This window comes from Eleutherodactylus coqui, chromosome 4 (genome assembly GCF_035609145.1).
Source record: "Eleutherodactylus coqui strain aEleCoq1 chromosome 4, aEleCoq1.hap1, whole genome shotgun sequence".
Classification (NCBI taxonomy): domain Eukaryota; kingdom Metazoa; phylum Chordata; class Amphibia; order Anura; family Eleutherodactylidae; genus Eleutherodactylus; species Eleutherodactylus coqui.
Genome location: NC_089840.1, coordinates 169500238 through 169523946, shown reverse-complemented (window position 1 = coordinate 169523946; position 23709 = coordinate 169500238). Strand labels below are relative to the sequence as shown.

At 44.4% G+C, this 23709-nt stretch overlaps 1 protein-coding gene across 1 annotated transcript in view; it reads right to left on the bottom strand.

Moving 5' to 3' along the window:
• Positions 1 to 23499, bottom strand: part of POLR3A (RNA polymerase III subunit A) — a 79491-nt gene extending 55992 nt beyond the window's left edge. Inside the window, exons 1-11 of the mRNA XM_066600368.1 lie at positions 23349 to 23499; positions 22327 to 22462; positions 20724 to 20861; positions 18856 to 19027; positions 18491 to 18645; positions 17099 to 17338; positions 15432 to 15594; positions 10807 to 10943; positions 8964 to 9067; positions 8254 to 8395; positions 5971 to 6111 (exon numbers count right to left, since the gene is read on the bottom strand). Coding sequence (XP_066456465.1) covers positions 5971 to 6111; positions 8254 to 8395; positions 8964 to 9067; positions 10807 to 10943; positions 15432 to 15594; positions 17099 to 17338; positions 18491 to 18645; positions 18856 to 19027; positions 20724 to 20861; positions 22327 to 22462; positions 23349 to 23389 — 1569 coding nt within the window. The 5' untranslated portion in view covers positions 23390 to 23499. The remainder of the gene's footprint in view (positions 1 to 5970; positions 6112 to 8253; positions 8396 to 8963; positions 9068 to 10806; positions 10944 to 15431; positions 15595 to 17098; positions 17339 to 18490; positions 18646 to 18855; positions 19028 to 20723; positions 20862 to 22326; positions 22463 to 23348) is intronic.
• Positions 23500 to 23709: the final 210 nt, after the last annotated feature.

Sequence of the window (23709 nt, the reverse complement as noted above, 5' to 3'; positions counted from 1 at the left end):
CAACTCTGTCTGGGATTGAGGCTCAATACATGTAACTTTTTTGTGCATCAGTGGTGTGAATCTTAGCAATATGTAACCAGTGTAACCCCTTAAAAGGGGACGTACCACGGAAAAATATCACTCATCGTTAAATGCAACCCATAATGAAACTTTTTTTTTTTTTGCATTTACATTTATTAAAAAGTGTTTCTATCCCCAGATATTCCCAGAGTAATGCTAGAATAGCACCACCTGCTGTCTCTATTCTGTGTCCATATCAGTAGACGTTCCAAGATGCTCAGTCTTACTATTCTCTGTGCTGCACTGGGTATGTGGAGGGTCCCTGGGGTGGCAAGCGGCTACTTCTGAACCTGCAGAGTCTTCTCTGCTTGTCAGAAGAGATGCAGATCAACTGCAGTAACAATGTCTCACTCATATCACTTGCTCAGCAATTCCTCCAAGTAGTAGAAAAGTTGCATCAAAAGCGGTTGACTTGAGGGGCAGAGTCTGACTGGGTAGATGCAAGCCGTGTGAACTCTGAGCTCCCGGTGTTGAACTCCTACTAGCCTAGCTATTACTTGAGCAACACAGGATGGGGAAGCACAATCTGATGGAGAAGACCAGGGAGATCTCCTAGCTCCCATCAAAACAGCAGCCAGAGATGGATAAATTCTTTAAAAAGCAGAGAGAAACAGCTGCATCTCATGGTCTCACGATGGCGCCGGCAGAGGAACTTACCAACTACACCTCTGAAGATTCGGAGGAGGACACTGCAACAGAGGGAGCAAAAGGTACATGCCATATAAAGAGAATGTCTTAGAAAACTCTCTCCTTGGCCTTAGTCCCTATCGCTAATGATGTAACAGACATTAAAGCAGATGTACGCCCGATCGAAGGAAGAGTAGATTACCTGGAGCAATCTCAACAAGCACTAACCCAATTCTGTGGTGCGCTAAAAGACCAAGTCACGCTGCAATGCTCTCATTCCTACTTCTGGAGGACCAGCAGAATCAGAGCAGGTGGTCTAATGTAAGAATCAGAGGCCTACATAAGCAGGGTAAGCACTCCACCCTACTCGTGAATGTGGGAGCCATTTTCTCAGACCTAGTGGGCCAACAGCGTGCAAGGATCCATATTAAAAGGGCTCACAGAGCCTTGAGACCAATACCAGCCCCGTCGGACTCATCAAGGGATGCGATTTGTGGCCTCCTGCGCTACAGATACCGCGTTGTTGCTGACAAAAACATGAGAACAGGGTCAGCTAGAGTGGGAAGGGGCAAATATCCACATTTATCATGATCGGGCCCCTACTACTTTATTCAAGCGCAAGCTCTTAAAATCGAGACAAGTTGAGAGGGATAAATATCCCCTATAGATGGGCATTCCCTTTTGGCCTCGGCTTTACAAAAAATGGCAAAAGAGTCCCCATCTGAAATCTGGAGGATTTAACATCTTTCTGCGAAACATTGGATATCCCCCCACTTAAATTGGACACTCTGCTTCAGATACCAAAAGTGGAAGATTGGCCAACCTTACCTACATCTTCCTCCTGGACCCAGGTCCAGAGGAACAAGTCACCTAAGTCCAAGAAACGTGCAGGACTATGAGCAGACTGATGTTTAATTGTCAGGACTATGTAGTGCTTAACAAATGAAGAGTGCTTTTTTGCGCATTGGATCTGTCCCGTTCCCTATGGGACTGAGAAACTTTATGCAAAGTCACTAGTTTCATCTCATTTAGCGATCTCTTGATACTCTTCCTTTGATTACCCATGCCGTACTTCCGCAGCTATGTTTTTTTTTATCCTTTATGTAAAAGGCAAATTGCTCAATTTTATTTGAATACACTTAAAGGGGTTCTGACACAAATAATGTTTTTATGCTTTAGCAGCCATTGTTCCCTGGTGTGCCTAACGGACCCAGGGAACCCATGGTTTAATGGCTGCTAAAGCATAAAAAGATAACACTTACCTGTTCTTCTGTTGTTGACATCGGGGGGGTCATCTCCCAGCAGGCGCTGTTCCTCCTCTTCTGTCTGCACTAGCCGCGCCGCTCCGGGATCACGCGCATGCGCAGTGGAGAGGTGCCCTCTGACAGGAGTCAGGACGGGCTGCGTCTCCACTGCGCATGCGCAGCACTCCGGAGTTCAGCAGGACGGACGGGCCGCCCACAGTAAGCACTGTGCGGTCCGTCCGTTCACCTCGGAAGTGCCTGACGGACGGACCAGAGCAGGAAGCGGTCTTTTTGACCGCTCCTGCTCTGCTTTAAAGGCAAAGAAGAAGATGCCGGCTGGAGGGGACATGCCTGGCGATCGGGCCAGGCCAGGCAAGGTGAGTACAAATTTTTTTTTTTTTATGTCAGAACCCCTTTTAAATTATGGCTATGGGAGTTACTCCGATCGGGAATTCCATTTTTCTTTCCTTCCTCCTCCCCTCCACTCATCTCACCCTCTTTCCCCTCCTGTCCATACCCTCACCGTTTTCCTACTAGCGGCAGAGGCACAAATTCAACTAGCAGACCTAAGAAATTAATTAAAACGCATATTAAAACTACCAAGCTGCTAAGGCTTTGCCCCATTACAGATATAAAAACTACGCTCATGGGAATTGGGGTGGGGGTGGTGGGGGAGTCATGTCCGCCACGATCAGGAAATGCAAACTAGACTCGTGGATCCACGACACAAAGGGTGTGGCTAGGTCTTTTTCCTCTTTCTATTTCAACCTTTATAACACACGGTCTAAACAATATCACCCTTCCCAAACTGACAATGGAAGAACAAGAGACATTGCTACTCCCCATCTCATCAGATGAAATTAAGTTAGTACTTTACTCCATCTCTAGTGGACGGAGTCCTGGACTAGATGGATTCCCCATCTCGTACTACTAAAAAATTATTCCATACTCTTGCAGTACCCTTGACCATTTTTTCAACAACCTTTAAGAAGGAGCCCCACTTGCCAATCATTAGAGGCCTATGTCACCATCATACACAAAGAAGGTTCCCACTTGCTGTGGTAATTACAGACCTATATCCCACCTTAATAATGGCATCAAACTATGGTCCAAATTGATAGCAAATCCCATAGCCCCATTCTTACATAAATAAGTGCATCCAGACCAAACAAGTTTCATTAAGGGTAGGGAGGAGAGAGGAAATGTGTTAAAGATCCTCTATGCTATTCAACATATGAAAAACACCCATTCCAAACTCCCTTTATTAAGGACTGATGCAGAAAAGGCTTCCGACAGAATTGACTGGTCATTCAAGAAATCCACACTACTAAAATTTAACTTCCCACAAAATTCATTGACCTAATCACCGCCATTTATTCTACACCACATGCACAACTTAAAGTAAACTGAACTTTAGACAGGACTGAGTTAGACAGGACTGTCCTCTTTTACCCTCTTTATTTTAACGATAGAGACTCTAATTCAAAACATACGCAAAAATCCCTTAGATTGAAGCATTAGAGTACGAGAGGGGGAACACAAAATAGCCGCATTTGCGGATGACCTGCTCTTTTTCTTATGGAACCCTGCCAGGGCTTTTCCCTCTCTCCTCCAAACATTTAAAACTTTTGGTTTCATCTCGAATTTTAAAATAAACCTATCAAAATGTGAAGCACTTGGAATCTCAATCACTGACAGATAGATCCTTGATGACTTATCACTTCTCTGACATATCTAGGAATCAAAATACCAAAGGATGTATATACTTTTAATCACATTCCCCTCCTTAGATTCATACGTTCCCAACTTCAGTTACTCGACTTGCATATGATCTCCTGAATGGGTAGGAAAGATCTAATCAATATGTGTTACAGGTAGCACCCACCTGGCTACCAGGTTCCTTCTTTTGTGAATTAAAATCCCTTTTCTTGAAGTTTTTATGTAAATCACGGTGGGGTAGACTAGCTTACACCACACTTCGCTTACCAAAAGAACTAGGGGAATTCGATTTGCCGGATGTGGCCTTATATTACTAAGACATTCAGCTGCATCTTCATACAAAGCCATTATCGGCACATATAAGTAAACCATATAAACAATTAGCAGAATAGATTATGAGCAATAGGGAATTAGCATCACTGTGAGATTTAAAACTATATATATATCTAAGCAGAAAATGTCTAGATCTGTCTTTAAAGGAGTCATTCAGTCGTGGCAGAAAATTAATCAATCTTATCCTCCAATACAAAACCCCTCCCCAATTATGCCAACAATTTTACTACCATTGACAGTCCAACCAGACTTTGTGGATCCGATAGAAATATGGCATGTGCTTGGAGGTATACATGTAGGTGATCTCCTTAGAGGAGAAAACTATACCTTCATTCCAGTCCCTACAAGAATCACAGAGGTGTTGGTTGGGTATGAAGCAGACTCAGAAGCAGAACTCACTGTATCTGGCCTAATCACACAGAAAAGCTGTAAAGCCTTGTTACAGCCCAACTATACCCCTTCAGAGGTCACCCTAATGGCAGTGCCCTCTTTCAGCAGGATAATGTGCCCGGCCACAGGGCAAAAATTGTCCAAAAATGGTTTCAGAGACATGACAAAAAGATCAAGATGACAACTTGCTCTATCAGATTGAGACCTAGAGGACATCTGTGGGACATGATTGAGATACAAGTCCGATGCATGGAGGCCAATTTCTCCATTAGGCTAGACCACTTGTGCTCTGTTGCAGCTTCTGCTGGTCATTATCACGTACTTCAGGGATATCACAAGGAACTATGCTCCATTTGGCTGTTGTCAATCCGACTGGCTAGTAGTTTTGTATTAACCATCTATTAAGCTTTCAGTGTTTTTTAAGCCTCTCATTTCTGAAAGTTTACAAGGTTTCCAACCACCTGACATGGTAGGAGACTGTCCTTTTATATAAAAAAAAAAAAAAAAAAAAAAAAAAAAAAAAATCGGCACTCAAATAAAGTTTCGGTCTTTTATGCCAAATTGTTGTTAGAATTGGCTCCTAAGAAACCTTGTTTTATATCTACGTGGGAAAGAGAGCTAAATAGAAAATGCCCTGCATCTGAAATGAACCAAATCTTAACTAGATTACACGGTTTTTCAAGCTGCATGACCACTCAGGAAAATGCATACAAAATAATCACTAGGTGGCTTAGAACACCCCACACATTAGCAAAAATGCACCAGGACATCTCAGATAATTGCTGGCGGTGGTGGACAGGGAAAAGGAACAATGCTCCATATCCGCTGGGCTCAGATTGAACTAAAGGTGAATTAGATATCTAAAACGAATTTGACTCTCACCCCCGAGATAGAACTTCTGAGTTGGACTCATTAGTGCAGCAAAAACCACTATTCTTATTGAAAATTTCAGCTTTTTCTTGTAAACATCTGTGGCGAATGTTTTATTGAAGTTTGTTATAGTTTTACGAAGTGGATTAAGATTTGATACATATATATCATCATTATTATATGATATATAATATTGTGTAATTCAAACTTTATCTATGACTGTACAACTATATTGAAAAGTCACGTGATGTACTCTTATGTTTCGTACATCTTTGTTGGTCTCTAATAAAATGAGATTTGGTTAAAAAAAAAAAAAGAAAAAAAGGAGGTTGACTTACTACACCAACAACCCTCCACATACACAGTGGAGCAGACCAGACTAAATAATGGTAGCATTTTATATTATGTTAACCTTTGATTTTTGGAATCATATTTTACACTTTTTGTAACTTCAACAAGGGGACTTATAGAAGTGATCCTTTGATCGCTACCATAATACACTGCACTATATATGTAATGCGGAGCATTATGCCTGCATGTGACTACTCTGACAGGCGGGACATCAGAATAGAAATCAGATGTGGTGGCCTTTTGTCATGCCTGCTGTTACCATGGCAAGACACTGGTATGCTGTAATGGCATTATGAAGGCACCGATGCGCCGACAGAATGAGCCTCTTACCTCTGTCAATGTCTGGCTGCACTGCGATCTAGTTGGAAGCACTTACCCCCATCAATACATAGGCTTCTGCTTTGGCTTCTTCTGTCTGGGGGAGATGAAGGTTCATTTCGTCGCCATCAAAATCTGCATTGTATGGTGTGCAGACACATTCGTTGAAGCGAAAAGTCCTATGTGGTTTAACCTTGGCCTACATGGGGAAGATACCGGAATTACCAATCATGGAATCTCCTTCATAACAAAACGATGTAAAACATTTTTAGGGATAATATAATTAATGTTTAGTGGAAAAATGCAAAGAGCAAAGTCCCAGTCAAGGAATAGAGGATTAATTGCAATCAGCTATATCTGAAGGGTCCACACTGTGAGGAGAACAAAGGGACCACCAAAACTTATATCTTAAAGGGGTTTTCCCTCGGCAGCAAGTGGGGTTATACACTTCTGTATGGCCATATTAATGCACTTTGTAATATACATCGTGCATTAAATATGAGCCATACAGAAGTTATACACCTACTTCCTCCGGTGCTGGCATCCCCGTCTCCATGGCGCCAACTCAAGCTGCCTTCTCCTTCCATTAGACGCGCTTGCGCTGTCCGGTCTTCTGCTCTGTTGAATGGGGCCGCTCCGGCGTGCTTGCGCCGGAGAGCGGGTCTGCACATGCGCAGAAGACATGTGCGGCGCGAGCACGCCGGAGCGGCCCCATTCAACAGAGCAGAAGACCGGACAGCGCAAATGCGTCTAATGGAAGGAGAAGGCAGCTTTAGTCGGCGCCATGGAGACGGGGACGCCAGCACCGGAGGGGGTAAGTGTATAACTTCTGTATGGCTCATATTTAATGCACGATGTATATTACGAAGTGCATTAATATGGCCATACAGAAGTGCATAACCCCACTTGCTGCCGCGGGACAACCCCTTTAAGACATAGGAGATGAAGCCAAGAGGAAAGGACAATCTAATGCAAAGGACCTCCTTAATAGCAGTAAGCAAAAATAAAATACTCTTTCCAAAGAGCATAAGAATGCTGTTAACGGATAAATCACCTGTCAGCAATAGGAAATCACACTGCCCAAACTTAGAAGAAAAAACAGTACATGTGAACTTACTCTTTAAGAGAGGTTTAAAAAAATACCAACAAGAGAGGTGTAAAAAATACCAACATTACACGGGAGTTAGGCTAACAGCACACAGGCAAGTGCGATACTGGGCCGGGAAACTGGGTTCGATCTCTCACTAAATGTGCGTTTGCCACAGATAAGAGGTGATAGGCAAAAATGCCTCACTTTTGTGAAATTCCGATCCTTCTGCACAACTTTCACGCACGATAGTGGATTGGTTTCTTTTCTCATTTCAATGGAAAACCTCGCATTGCAATCAAATGCACATCGCACAGCAAGCCAGTGCCATGCAATGTATTTGAGGCCTCATTCAAATTAATGGGCAACGCGTTCTGAGGAACACAAAAAAATAGATGTGCCATGATTTTTTTTTTCCTTGCAGCATCACTGTAAGGGAAAACATCGCTCATGTGTATGACGCCATTTAAAAGAATGAAGTTCAAATTCATGCAAATTTTCTGTGCCTTGCAATGCACAAAACTTGTGCAAGATTCCTGGGCGTGTGACACCGGCCTTAGAGAACTAATGGCTTCCAGTGACAAATCTACACATCATCACTCGAGCGAACATTCTCGTCCGAGCTTGATGCTCGTTCGAGTATTAGCATACTCGATGGTGCTCGTTACTCAAGCCAGTACCACGCAGTGTTCGACCCCTCCCCGGACTACCACCTCCTGCTGTGACATGCCAGCGTGTGCACGTCCACAGCAAGGAGGGAGGGAGAAAAAAAAAAGCTCGGCACCCGGCGGAGCCATTGCAAAAATGCTCGGGTCTCCCATTGACTTTAATGGGGTTTGTTACTCGAATAGAGCTCTCGAATATTACGAAAAGCTTGACTCGAATAACGAGCACCCGAGCATTTTGGTGCTTGCTCATCTCTAATAATCACATAACCCTGCAGAAAAAACGTCCTATAAAAAGGTCAAGTACACGGTCATTTCTGGGCTAAATATCCTACCATATGTTGGGTCAGGCAAATACCTGCATGACCTGAAAAGTAACATCTGCGGAGCGGGATGAATTTGGTTTAAAATATAATCAATTAGACAAATGTTTTATTTTTCATATAATTTAGTTATAAAAGAAAAAAAAGTTTATAAAATAGCTAAATAGAGGTTTACTAAATGATGAGAATATACATTCACTATGGACAAGTTGAGTATTAGGAACTTATCCTCCATACAATAAACATCCCTATTCCAAGTTACTTACTATATGAGCCATGATGCTGAGTTTGTGCAGCGATGGCTGTCTGTTAAACAGAACGATGTCTCCATCTATGAGGTGCCTCTCCACTATGTCTCCATATCGGAGCTCCTGCGCCATCTTTTCACGGTTACCATACTTAAGAAACCTGCAAAAACAAGTTTTCCACTATAGACATGATGGATGCAAATGCATAGTAGTTAGCTTACAGAAAAAAGTTATATATTTAGGTTCTCCATCCCATCTTGGGTGATTTTAGACCCCTTCAACGCTACTAGACCCCTTCACACTAATGGAGCAGTTTCATTGCTGCTGTACAATAAGAGACCTTTTTCTAACATTATTTGTGCTACATTTAGCCTTTCTCCAGTTCTTGAGTCATTACCATCTTCTTATCTTGCATTCAACTTTGGTATTTTGAGTTACATATTCCCACCATATAAAGGTACCGCTTTATACTATTTCAATGGCCCTCTGATTCCCTTTACTTGTCCTTTTTAATTGTCTTGTTTTATTATGTGCCTGAATAAAGATATGGTTTTAAACTGAGAATTATTGCCCAATCTCAGTGTTGGTTCTATGTGCTTGGGGGAGCGTTCTTGTATGTATTGGATTAAGGAAATCATTTTGGATGTATATTGGGTGCAGTCCTCCAGTTCTTGCCTACACTCCGCTGTATATGCTATATACAAAGCTTAAACACAGGAAAGGCGAACCTCTTCATCTGGGTATGTCTCTGCTGAATGAAGTTGGCCCCTGGATGGACATCCGGACCGTTCTGCACTAGCTTCCTCATAAAATGCATATTTGCTTTGTTCACCTGTAAGAAACAAAGTGAGATATGTAGCATTAAAGAGATGCTAAAGTGGTGGAGAAAGAAGATCATAGACTAAATGATATATTGAAGGGAGTCTGTCAGCTCTGTGGAGCCCTGTAAGCTAAACCTATAAGCTCATCGGAGCTGACACAGAGAGTCTGGATATGCGAGTCTAATAAAGGTTTATTACAAATGACTAATGGTCTTCCCTATAACCTGTAGGAAAGTGTCTGGCTCCTCCTCCATTAGAATACAATTCCGGAGATTTCATACCTGGCAGTGACAGATATGGCTTCTGCCGCAGCCAGAACAAGGAATCCCAGGTTTCATCTTCCAACAGTACGGAGCAGCCCCATCCCACACAATGAAGTCAGAAGTGCACTCAGTAGGTGACTACTGAACAGATGGATTAACCGGCAGATGGTGACGATAGGGACCTTCCTACTTGGCCCCTCATGTTCCCTGGACCTTACGCCTTGTAATTGTTCTAGGGGAGGGTTAGCATCTACATGCCCCCCCTTACCACCCACCAGGCACGATCTGTGAAGACGCATCCCAGAAGCTATTGCATCAGTTAGGATCCTTTAAAATGTGTCTGGCTCTGATGAGAAAAACATTTTTGATGTTGTGCTACAAAACTTTTTGAGTTGGTTTCCATGGATATAAAATTTTAGAGGCTTCAAATTGGGAAGATCATTTGTTATAACCCTGTACTTACTTTCCCCGCCGTTTCCTCGAGGTGCACTGTCAAAGCCACCGGTAAATGTATCCAGCAAACCACTTGTGTGCATGTACAGTACGAGAGGACTAGTTCTCTTATTCCACGTGTGCGCACAAGTGGACTGCGGAGTGCATTCAGCTACAGCTTTCACAGCACACAGCAAAAATAATGCTCAAATGTTCAGACTGAGTCGGCTCCTATGAGTCCATAAGTTTAGCTTAATGGGGCTCAAAGGAGCTGACAAACCCCTTTAGAAAGGAGTTGTGCCAAATTATAAAGTTATCTCCTATTGACAGGATAGGGAATAGGTTTATGATCAGTGGGGGCCCAAACACTTGTATTCCTACTGATACCGATCCGGAGAACGGGGGTGCCAAACATCCCGGAATGAATAAAATTAAGGATGATCCTTTTATTTCAATGGGAACACTAGAGATTGCCAAGCATCTATACATGCCAATTTCCTATGCCCCCAATGAAATGGGGAAGGGGGGGTTGGTGTGCATGCGTTTCCTACACTCCATTCATGACCTTCTGTTCTCAAGGTCGGTGGGGATCACAGTAATCCAAGTTGGACCCACCGTAATCTAAGTTGTCGCCTATACTGTGGGTAGTGGATAACTGTAACTTGGCACAACCCCCTTAGCCTAAACACTGCCAAAATAAAGTTTGGTTCACAGGGAATTATGGCCAGGATCAGTTCTAACAATTTCGGCAAAGTTCCTTGGTTTGGCTGAAACCAAATATTGTTTTCTTCCATCTTTGGACTGATCCTAATCTAAATCATATGGTACATATTCTGCTCTACCTGTCTGCAGCTTTAGAATAATATCCTGCCCACTGAATGCGACGGCTGACCTTGCTATGTTGAACATTGCTATATCATCCAATAGCAGAAACCAACCTCACTAATGTATGCAAACCCTGCAACTGTCTTCAAAGTCTAGTGATGAACCTTCCCAGGAGAGTGAAGGAAGGAAGGTTAATAGTTGTAACTTAAGAGAGTTTCGGGCAAGTTTACCTTCTCAGGAAAAGTAAGTATTTTGGCAACGTGAACAGGAACAGCAACTTCATCAATACGGAGGTTGGGATCAGGAGAGATAACTGTGCGGCCAGAGAAATCTACTCTTTTGCCTGAAAGATTCCCTCTGAACCGACCTGTAAGAGAAAAAAAAAAAAAAAAAAAGAGTGAAGAAACAGAAGTTAAAATTATTTTAACTGTAAGCCTTCTACCATTTTCAATAAATATTTTTGTAAAGAGAGGGGACCCTTCAGTGCGCCATTTGCCCATTAATATCGGGCATACTTTGGAGCTTAACAAGACACATTTAGGACCTAAAAAACGAATATTCCCAGAATGCCTCAAACCACAGCTGACCTGATCCACAATGAAATAACGTTTTTGAACGCCGCAAGGCCACATCTCGGACCATACGAAGTCATGAAAAGAGTTGCAGGGCCTAAAGGTGGACGTCTAAAGCAAGTAAATCACCAAAGTTCAAACTAAATCCAACCCATGGAGAGCATGTGTCTTTGGATGTGAAGCTGAAGGACAAGAGGGCAAAACGATGAGGCAGGATGACACCACCTGCAGCAGGAAGGAGAGCACAGGACCGTGAAAGGAGGTTTGGGCCGACAGGGCTGTGAGCTCACAGACACGGTGAATGGAGGGAACAGCCACCAAAAACGCCACCTTGCAGGCCAAAAGGTCAGCAGGTATGTGCAGAGGCTCGAAGGGATGAGACTGTAAGGCTGGGTTCACACAGGGCAGATTTGCCACGGTTTTGCCGCAGCAGTTCTGCCCGCGGCCGCTAATCTCGGGATTAGCCAGCCATGTGGATGAGATTTCTCAGAAATCTCGTCCACACAGGACGGCTAATCCACTGTGGTAAATCCGGTGGAAACCGCGGCTGCGGCCGCCGCAGCTTCAAATGATGCAGCATGTCTATTTACTTTTTTTTTTGTTTATTTTCGTCGCGGCCGCGCTCTCCTCTATGGAGCGCCGGCCGCAACGGAAAAGCAAGCGGTCGGGCCGCTTCAAAGCCGCCGCGGCTTAAACCGCAGCTGTTCTCCCGGCGGAAATCTCACGGTTTTTGCTGCGGCCAAACCGAGAGATTTCCGACGGGAATCCGCCCCGTGTGAACCCAGCCTAAGCCTTCCAGGACCAGATTAAGGTTCCAAGACAAAACTGTTCAACATCAGGGAGGGGCGGTGTACGCGACTCCCTGTCTGAAAGTGCAGGTGGCCAATTTTAAAGCCAAACTGTACTGGAAAAGGATGGACAGCACTGATACCCAACTTTTTAGGGCTCACTCACACGCAAACAAGCGATGCTAAAAGCCCATTGATTTCTATTGGGCCACTCACATCTGCGTTTTTTTCATGTGTTTAAAAAAAAAAAAAAAAAAAAAAAAAAGAATGCAGCATGTCCATTTTGATGTGTATTACATACCAAGGGTGATCAATGAGTGCAACAGGTTGCCACGGGAGGTGGGTAGTTCTTCAATGGAAGTCTTCAGAGGCTGGACAGACATCTGTTTAGGATGATTTAGTGATCCTGCATTGAGTAGGGGATTGGACTCGATGACCCCAGAGGTCCCTTCCAACTCTACCATACTAGGATTCTGATATAGGCTATGGGGATCGTGAAAAACATGTGCATAATTCCCCAGTCACAATATGCCACTATGAGTGTGCTCTTAAAGAACTGATGCCCAAGACAAAGTCCAGACCTTCTTGGAGAAAGGATAGGAATCAGACAGAGAAAAGCACATGGAAGGAAAATTCTTTTCCTTGCACCACAAAAAGTTCTCCACATGCGGTGGTAAACCCAAGAAGATGAGGATTTTCTAGCCTTTAGCATAGTCTGGATGACAGGTTACATAAAGCCAGTATTGTGGCTTCAATCGTCACGCCGTTAAAGGAAGACTGGATAAACTCGGGTGGAAGATAATCTTGAAGAGGAAGGCACCACGGAGCTCAACCAGATTGGCGTATGAGGTGTATCAAGGCCAGGCTGGAGGCACAAGAATCACTGAGAAACCTTTCAGTTTGTTCTTTTTGAAAAGGTGATGGATGAGTGGGAATGGAGGAAATATGTAGTGAAGCTTACTGCCGTTCCACATAATTACAAGGAAATCCACTGCCCGAACATGGAGGTGGGTCTAACAATCTAGACATGAAGGTTGGAAGCTTGTAACCGATTTGCAAACATCTGGGAAACCCCATTTATGGCAAAACGCGTCAGTATAGTTCCTAGGTCACAGCAGTGAACAGGCATGAAGGCTGTGGCGCGAGAAAAAGGACATGGTTACGGGCACTGTATAAGGGGAGAACAGGAACCAATATGGATGTGGGAGAATGTAGTGCCCAAAGCCCTGATTGGGCCCTAGGTATGGAAGCATGGCTATAGAAGGGAAAGCGTAAGAGTACCTTACGAGACACATCCAGGGGAGGGAGAAAATGCTAGTTGATGGTACTACCTAGAACTAATGTGGTGGAGAAATGGGGAGGGGGATTGTATATTTACCCATCCACAATGTGCGTTCCTATACTTGCTAACTTTTGTGCAGGACTCGGGCAGGGGTCACTATGGCTGTGGACCATGCCTCCTTGTTTTTAGAGGGTAGAGCATACAACAATGTGTTTAACTCCACACTGTTAGCCTTCCTTGGTGGGGTAACAGAGCAAGCCTAGTGCCAGCCCTATACTCTGGAGTCCAGAAAACGATACAAGCTGAAGACTGATGAAAGTGTCCGCAGAAGGGAGACCTCTAAGCTAAAACAGATTAACTTGACACAATTATATGACGACTTGTTTTTTTGTGGGATGGGAAGCATTTTTAAAAATGGCATCATTGAACATACTGAAAAGAAAAAACAGTTAAAAAAAAAAAAAAAAGGATGATGCAACTGTGTGGTAAACAGCAGGCTTGTTTAATTCTTTTGGTTGGTACAATTATGGTGATACCAAAATTTATATAGTTTGAATGTTTTACCACTTTAGAGAAAAAAAAATATTTTTTAGTAGAAAAATTTTTTTTGATTGGTATCGCCATTTTTTTTATGGGTCACAGGTCACCATACATGGCAAACCTCAAGGTCATGTACCTCAGGCCATGGGCATGCTGTGATCAAATCACATAAGTGCTAATAGCGTGAAGGAGGGAACCTTCCCGATGGTTGCAGGAGGACTGTGGCTGTAACTTAGAACTACAATCCTGTTCCGATTACTCCGCTCTTGAGTCCTTCCAGTAATCCGTTCGGAACATGGACGGCATGCAGAAACTACCGACCCACTGCACTGTATCCAGGTTTAGTTTGGGCACAGACGATGGTCTTGTTTGTGTCTGAAGACCTATGGGGGGGGGGGTTGGGGGGAGGAAGCATCGCAAACGACAATCGGTCACCCCTAGTAGAGGTACGAGGAACAATGACAGCTCAGCAATATGTTTGAACATTTCTGGAGAACAGGAGTAGTCCCATAAGATTGGAGAAACACAAAAGTTGTCCCCAATAGGGAAAATGTTCGATCCACGAAACTACAGGTCTGTGAGCCTGACTTCTACACTGGAAAATATTTTTGATCAAATTATCAAACAGCAGCACATGTGAAATAGACTTCAGTATACTAATAGATCACAGACTGAACATGAGTTAACAATGTGATGCAACAGCAAAAAATACAAACGCAATTCTGCAATGTATTAAGAGAAGCATAGAGTCTAGATCAGTGTTCCTCAACTCCAGTCCTCAGGGACCGCCAACAGGTCACGTTTTCAGGATTTACTCAGTATTGCACATGTGATGTAATTATTGTCAGGACCTCAGACATTGCCACAGCTGTTCTTACCATAGGATATCCTGAAAACATGACCTATTGGTGGTCCCTGAGGACTGGAGTTGGGGACCCCTGGTCTAGATCACATGAGGTAATTATTCCCATCTACTCTTCCTTAGTCAGACCTTATCTGGAACACTGTGTCTAGTTCTGGACACTCCAATTTAAAAAGACAAACAAACTGGAGCAAGTTCAGAGAAGAGCTACCACGACGGTGAGCAGTTGGCAAACCATGTCATATGACATCCCGTATCAAATCTTGTATCCAAGCTAAAGATGGTACAAAAGGGTACTAGAGCCTCCATGCCCATTCGTATCACATCTTGTATCCAAGCTAGAGGCGAAATACAACTGGGTTCTTGAGCCTCCATGACCATCCGAATCACATCTCGTATCTAAGCTAGAGGTGGTATAACAAGGTACTAGAGTCTCCTTACAAGAGGTCAGTTCTCCACAATAAATTATACTTTTGCTCCAATATTGTAATCACTTACTTATATCAAATGTCACAATCACACAGAGAAAGTTTCATCCATCCGACAACTCCTAGATTTTTTTCTTTTACAAGGAGTGTGATCGCACGTTCAGTATGGCATTAGTTATGAATACATTGCATGATATCCACAACGATCCGAATACAATTCGACATGGAACTGTTCAGATACTTGAATATAATGTCTCTGTGCTTCACCGAACTAATATGTTCTAATACAATAGTTTCCTCCTAACTCTCAGACTGCATATTTACAGGTCATACCACCAGCAACCATATAAGGGCATATTAAATCAAAAGGTCTGTGACTATACCTTGCTTCCCCTTTAGTCTTTGAACAAAGCCACGTGTCCATTTCTTGGGAGCCATATTTAGAGGAATCCCAGAGAGTTCACTATTTATGTAAAGTGCACATTGCAGCTGAAGGAAATCCCAGTCCTCGATGATCATCTGAGTTTTGGCTCCTGAGATTCTATGCTAAAAACCAGATAGAATAGTCAGCATTCTGTACCCCATTGTTATTGACATTTAGATTTATCAGCACTCCTTACATTTTCAAACCCACTTGTACTTCCCTGAAGACCCCATCAGCAGAATACTTCTACCGCACTGAGGAAAGACAACACACAGAATGCGACGTTGTGCTTTAAGCTACTCCCACATGCCGCACACGTAACACCCGGATTTTGACACAGATTTCATCCCTTCAATTGAAGATGTGAAGCCCAGGCTAATAACCCGTGGCACGGACATGAAACAGATTTAGAATTCTGCTCCGCTAATCAACTTACACTGCAATATGTGGATTAGATCTGAGACCTTATCCACATTGCTGGTACTGGAAATGGTACAAATTTTCTGCAGCCGATTCCACTACAGAAAGTGTGAAATCTATTCACTGTGTGTAAATATACCTTTACTTTAGTCTTCCTGTGGTTATGCCATGGGAACTGTGGTCCTGCTTCCCAACACCACCAACTCATATGAACAGCGTGGTATAAATGGTATAAATAAAGGCCATTTTCTATCTAACTTAACAGCACAGTAATTAAATATTACATTCTGGTAACAAATAAAATTCCCGTTCACATCGCATTTGCCCCATATGTGGGGAAGTCTCCCAGTATATGCTGAACATAAAGCCCTGATGTATGCCATTGTACACAGTGGCATGCATCATACACATATAACAGTGTTAGAAAAAAAATCCCCACAATACAATATTTTTGCGGAGGCCACAGAAAGCACAGCGGACTCTTTCCTATACAAAAACAAAAGGTCATGTATAGCTGCCCAGCAGATACCGATAGGATGTAGTGTGAGTGGAGACTGGGCGCTGTGCTAAACATTCTTGGCAACGGAAATTACATTGCATGAGAGAAAATAGACAAAGAAGCTGTATACACGACTTAAGTCTACTTCTGTAGCATCATACAGCTATTCCACATTGATGATATTCGACTATCGGCAGCAATAAAGGTTTGCAAGTGTGGCTGCACCAAGACCTTCCATATTGTGTATGGCCTGCCTAATATAGCTTTCATATTAACAATTACATATTGAAGTGCAGACATTTCTTTTCTACGTACTGGAATGGGAATCCTACTCTTTGCACCTAGCATACCTCAGACTGCAGTCGATTAACTTCCAAGACTTGCAACCACAGAAATGTGCTTTTAACCCTTTCCAATCCAATTTTGGATTCAGGGTTTTCTAAAAGGCTTTCTCTTTTTGCTGTTATACAACAGTGCCATCTGCTGGCTAAAGTCAGTGTGTGTGCGCCAGAGAAGCTCTGACAGTGGAGTGGCTGACAATAGACAGTAAGAATACCCTGTCGGAAGTCTTCTGACATTGGAGCTGTAAAAGCTTTAATCAGAATGTAAGAAGACGTCAGACAGTGGATTAGAAAGGGTTAATATCATTTCAGCAGTTCTTACATGGTAAACAAAAGTTAAAATGAAGGAACAAAGCCGCCTCTTACCTTCTTAATGACATCATTTAAGAAAATTATTTCTGTCAGCTTCATAGTCAGATCATCTTCGTTAGTGCCAGACTTCAGGTCACTCACTACGGACGGTCGGATGCAGAGTGGAGGAACAAGCAGTCTGGTGAGGAGGAGGTCGCACGGCTTACCAGCTTCCGGATTCATGAGCAGTAGAGGAATATCTTCAGCTGGGATCCGTTTCAGAAGATTCAATACGACTAACGGGTTTAGATTCTCCTGCAATAAATATAGATGTAAAGTTTGCTTGTGAAACATTAAATGGGTATTCTGGTGATCTTATTAAGCTAATAACTAAAGGCCCATTTACATGGAGCGATGATCACTCAAACGACAGTTTGAGTGACAGCTTTGAGCGATCATTTTGCATAAACTTAAGTAGCTACTCAGCTACTTAATAGCTATTTAGTGTGCAAATGAAGCCTTTAGCTGAATGCAGTTAGTGGCCGAAGGGCTCTTATCTGCTTTCAGTTCCTTTGTTCTCCGACGGGAAACAATGCTGTTAGCACTACCCATAGAGAACTGATCAGACCGCACAACGATTTTTAGGTTGGCCTGAATTTAACGATCAGCTAGCCATGCACAAAAAGTGTATGATGGTCGAGCGTTTAAACGCAACAATTATCGCTCAAGCGATCGCTTTTGAGCGATCATCGCTCCGTGTAAAAGGGCCCTAACTGATTTGTGGGGTCTGACTGCTGAGACCCCCACCAACCGTCAGAACGAGGGTTCCATATCCCCTTGAGACACCGCCAAAGCGAATGGAGCAGTAGCGTGCTTACTCAGCCAACCATTCATTTCAAAAGGGAGAACCGGAGACTGCAGAGTACCTGAACACCATTATTTGTAGCCCCCACTGATCAGCTACTTACCCAGTCTATCCCACTTAATTAGGACTTTGACATAGCTTGCAGATATATTTTTCTAACTCTTTTTGCTGCATATTTGATATACCTATAAAGTCCCTGTTCCACTTCTTCCAAAATGCCAGAATAAAATTGTGAAGGCTTTTACCATACTCCATCAAAAAGACATATGCATTTTTTTCCCCTCAACTTCACCAGGGTAAAAGGGGAGTCAGAGGATCCCCCGTTTCTCCCAATAGGTGGAGCCTCTACTCCGAGACCCCACAACCTATCAGATGTTTGTGGCATCCTGTGGATATGCTTTACTGCAAAAACTCTTTCAAGGAAAAATAGCTAAGTTAAAACTTAAGGGAGGTAAAACACTGGTGAAATGGATACTTTTTTTAAGGCACCTGCAGAGGCCAAGCTGACAGAAATCAATGGGAACACTTAGAAACGACAGTAATACTTTATAGAATATAGCACACAAATGCCTATGATTGGGTTCATATATTAAAGCTCTCACCTGTGCCCGTCCTAAGAGAGCCTCCACCTCCTTGTTGTGCTCTATGGCATTCTCAAAGGACTGCAAGAACTCAGACACCATTGGATCGATCACTTTTTTAGTAGTCTTGTACTTTTCATGAATGATTTTGAGCAGACCGCACTTCTTCACGGGGCCTGCAAACATTACATGGAGAAAACCTTAAACTAAATCCACTTATTTTACAGTGCTGAAATAAACATCTCTTGTATGTTGTAGAGGCTTTTACTAATTGTGTGGTCCGGCAGGACAAATACTCCTGCGTAAGCTGCACTTTTAAGAAGGTTGGGCAACATTACCAATTGCTACATGTCTAACTGAACAACAGTCTTAGAAACAAATCTAACCATTGAAGGCTCCACAGTACAAACAAGTTGTCTTTTTGCGACACTTCTCAGATACTTTTTTCTTTAGTCCTCTTTTCTGCAGGTAAGTAAGGCCGGGCCTCTTCAATAGATCCAAAAATTGTTTCTTCTCGTCGGCGCTCAGCATGATATGGGAGCAGGTCTTACAGATCATCTGGGAAAGAGTCAAAACAGGCAGTCTGAACAAACATGGAAACGTGAACATGTAAGGCCGTCTGTCCTGTACAGCCTTAAATAATAATGTCTTCCGAGGGCAGACAGTGAATTGGAATGGGTTAATGGATGCTGAACACCGGACAGAACTCTGAAGCCAATTACATTATTGTCAAACATGTGGAGTAAAAAAAAAACACTAAAAAAAAAGGCAAAAACACAGAAAGAAAATATCAAAGAAAGTTGCCATATACTTACTGATATACTGATACAAGAGGGCACCACAACCACCAGCATTCAGACAGCCAGACTGTTGTATAAAGGAGCAAGGGACAGATGAACAACCACTCAGCACCTTCCTTTTACTGAGGAGGGTGCTACTTAGTACTATACTTGCACATAGAAAAAGCACATCAAGGGTGTTGGGCCACGTAGCATTTGTAGTGCACCATGCAGGCTTACAGCCTATTAGTAACGCCATATTTCAGTCCAGCGGGCTGTCCCGTACTTATTGGTGAACCACACTGGCACCTCCGGGACCCCCAGCGTTTACAGCCGCACCACATTTTACTGATACTTACAATGTAGAATGCTCCACTATTGAGCAGTCTGGCTGTCTGCATGCTGGGGGTTGTGGTGCTTCTACCGATCCTCTTGTATTAAAATATCAGTAAGTATATGGCCGCTTTCTGAGGAAGGGGGGGGGGGGGGGGGGTGAATGTAAAAAAATATACTTAAAATCTTGCTTATTTACAGAATTTTGTAACAAAATTTTCCTAGGTTGTTGAAAATCAGTCTCAGTTCCACATACTGTGTTTCCCCCAAAATAAAACCCTGTCTTATGTTAATTTTTGCCCCAAAAGAAGCACTAGGTCTTAATATACTATGTAGATAAAGGGTTCCACAGTAGCACCTAATTTCAGGCAGGGTATGCCAATACTGGCAAAAACGTGTGCGGGTTCAAAAAAACGGGGTTGGATCCAGTCCCCCAAACAACAATTCAAACAAGAAGAAGTATGAATAGCACAGTTAGGTGCAATAATAAAAGTTTACATCCGCATGGATGTCACTTTATTTTTCAAGCTTGACAAATACTGCGGCTGTGCAGTCGAAACGTCGCCTGTTTTCTTTTATGCCAATGAAAAATTAAGTGACATCCATGTGGATGTAAACTTTTATTATAGCACCTAATTGTGCTGTTCATACTTCTTGTTAGGTCTTAATATACTTACCTAGCAGGCTCAGTCCAGGTTCCTCCCGCTGCTCTCCAGAGCTCTGACACGCTGAGCCCCTGCATTGATTGGCCTAATCATAGATCCTGCCTCCACAACGCAATGGCTGTGATTGCTTCTTTGATCGCTGCTTAGCAAATCAATGCAGTTCCCGATAAACCAATCACAGCCATCGCATTGGTTCATCGAGCACTGCATTGATTAGCTGAGCAGCACCTGAGAACCAATCAGAGGCATCGCTTCCCATAACCAAGAAGTGATCTTCTGTGTGGTGAACGAGCACTGCAGGACGCACAGTGGATCTCCGGACAGCAGCAGGAGGACCTGAACCGAGCCTGCTAGGTAAGTATTCCTTTTTTTTTCCTTATGTAATGCAGCTAGGACTTATATTTTAAGCTCCCTCAAAGACTCAGGGTAGGGCTTATTTTCAGGAAAACAGGGTAGTATAGTACTGCCTGAACTGACCTGTAAGATGCCAATGACGGCCTTGAAATATCCTACATGAAAGCAAGGTAGTTCAAGATCCAGGTATCCATAATGACCTAAACAGTCAGCCAAGTTCTTTCCGCAGGTCAGGCAGTTCCGGTCCTTCTCACTGGTACCCTAAAAAGAGAGCAGTTTAGTAAACCCATTTATATACCCCATTAGGGAATTCTGAGCTATTAGAGGGAGGTCCCATTCTCCGGACCAGAGTGGTAGAACTGTTACACAGAGGGTCTGCCCCTCCAGAGCAGCAGTTTTGGCTAGCATTACGTAGACAACACAATGATTTGAATAGCCAGTGTAACGCTTGGTTTCTCCAATGACAGCGCACATCTACGCCAACTCATCATACTAAAACTTACACCCGTTTCCAGCATACATCACAGTAAATCTGTAGGGAAGTAAAAAGGCCAGACCCCTCCTGTTACCCTCCATCCACTTTCCACATTACTTTTTTAAAGTAAAAAGAACTATAGAATGATTACAAGTTGTTACATTTTGTGTGACTATCATACGAGATCCAAATGTTGTCAAAGAACCCTTCCAGCAAGCGGGGATTATCCAAAGCAGGCCCCCTCTAAAGAGAGGCTTTAGCAGACAAATCAGAACCTTCTCCCTACACCATTACCTAGAACCCCCGTTATGACACGTCCCCCTCCCCACACAGATACTAAATTGCTTCTGCTGCCAATGTGGCTATAGAACTGCCTGCCGATCGCAACGCTGACACTTACTGACGCCTGTGACGCTTAACTAAAGAAGGTGCAGCCACATCTATCAGAAGGGATCAGCATATAGACCTTTCCATACCGTGAGCCAGAAGCCAGAGGGCTCCAAGGCCAGAGATCACCAGTGAGAGCCTCCATCACCTGCAGATTCAGTGACGACAGAAGACACGAGGACAAGATCTGCTGTCCTCACCCGCTACATCCTGGGGTCTTTCTATGCAATCACCTATCCTAAAAGGAAAAGCACTGCCGAGGACACCAGATACCAGGATTACACGGAAGGCTCAAATACTTCCACCGCAGGCTTTTTTCCTACTTCAATACTCCGTTACATGACAAAAACATTTAATAACATTATCAAACGTTCTGCAAAAACAGCAGGTTAAAGTGGTTTGCAGGGAGAATACTAGTGGTGATCTGCAGTCTCCTCAGGATAGATCATCAATAGTTGGTCAGCTGGGGTCCGTGGCTCGGGACCCCAACTGATCAGCTGATTGTGTGCCTGCTGACAGTGCCACAATTACACAGCGGAAGTCTCTACTCCGACCTCTGTATGGGCTGGGGTCTCACTGAAATCACTACGAGCCGTGCCTGCAGTTACAAGTGCCAGCCACTACACATATGTCGGCGGAGACTTCTGTGTAATTTTGGCATGGTCAGCGGGCGCACAATCAGCTGATCAACTGGGGTCCCAAGCGACGGACCCCAACCGAACAGTTGAGGATGGGTCATCAATAGTATTCTCCCTGGAAACCCCCTTTAGCCCGGACTAACAGGTTTCTTCTAGAACTAGAAAAAAAGAAATAGTGCTTCAAAATAATTCCAACAAGTGAAATAAAGGCGGAGCAGTTACGTACCATGCGGTGATCCAGGACGCCAAACGGAAGGGGCGAGTGGTTGTTGTCCTGGCTGTACAGACTCTTGCTGACCACCTGGATGTGCGCCTGCTGCCTCATCTGCTCCGCAGACTTCACCCCAAAGCAGATATGGCTTCTAGAGAGGGACGGCAGAGAGGAACACATCAGCAGACATAGCAGACTCAGCAGGGACCGCTGTGTAGTAACGCGGTCCCTGCTGAGGCCCAGGGGCCGCTGCTGTGTAGTAACGCGGTCCCAGTTGATGTCACCCCCCCCCCCCCCTTTCCCGGGACAAAGTCACATCCAGACACCAGGGGGTCACTTTCAGGCCCCCGTCGGTCTAGAACCTGTGGTCTACGTCTACAGACGTGACCTCTTCTATAATCATGTGACCGTGGTAACCAAGCACTGGCCTCGGATGTATACGGTTGGGGAGCGCTGTGGATTGTCGGTCACGTGTGTGTGATATCACTGCAGCAGCGAGGACTGGACAGACGGAGATACAACGGACAGAACAGCAGGGTCTGCGTGTCCCCAACTGTCCAACAGTGTGGAGAATCCCTCTAGAGGGGAGCCGCTGCCCCCTGAGGTTAAGGACCGCGGGGAAAGAAGTGTCCCCCCAACAGCATCACTCCTCCTATGGGCAGTCACTGTAGTCTAAGGGGCTCGAGGGGGAGGACCACCATAGTGACATCACTCCGCCGTCACACAGGTCTGATGATGTCACCAGTCAGTGCAGCATCACCGGGGGCGCCAGAGGGGCAGTCACGACACTGCGGGGTCCTACCAGCCACAGGGGCTGCTGAGAACCGGGGTCATGTATTCCCCACTGCAAGGAGGAGGAGGCGACAGGCAGCAGCGGATGCTCCGGGCACCGCGGGGGAAAACAGCGGGAGAGAGCCGGGAGATGACCGGAGCACCGACACTGCACAGCGGGACCCCATGTTGAGCAAGTCTCCTCCATCCCCGCCGAGCTACACGGCGCCATATCTGGTACTCCGGCGGCCCCGTCCAGCACTCACATCTTCTTCGCCACATCCGTCTCTCTGAACTGTTCCTTCATCTTTCCTCGATGAGCCCCAACCGCCACCTACACACTGTCAGCGCTGCATGCCACAGCCGGCATTTCCGGGAGACCTCCCACCTCACTATAGAGTCCCAGCAAGCGGAGAGGAAAGATGCCGAGTGGCGCCCGCTGGAAGAGCGCCACCGTCAGGCCGATGTCTAGACTGCAGTCTGCCATCACTGCTACAGAACAAGGGGTAACGTCCACCACAAAGCACCGCGTCCTGCAGGCATATTTAGGATTTCAGCCGCAGTTCAGCAGCGCTGCTGATTAGAGCCACCTAATTGGCTCTTCGGCACCACGTGACTACACAGCGT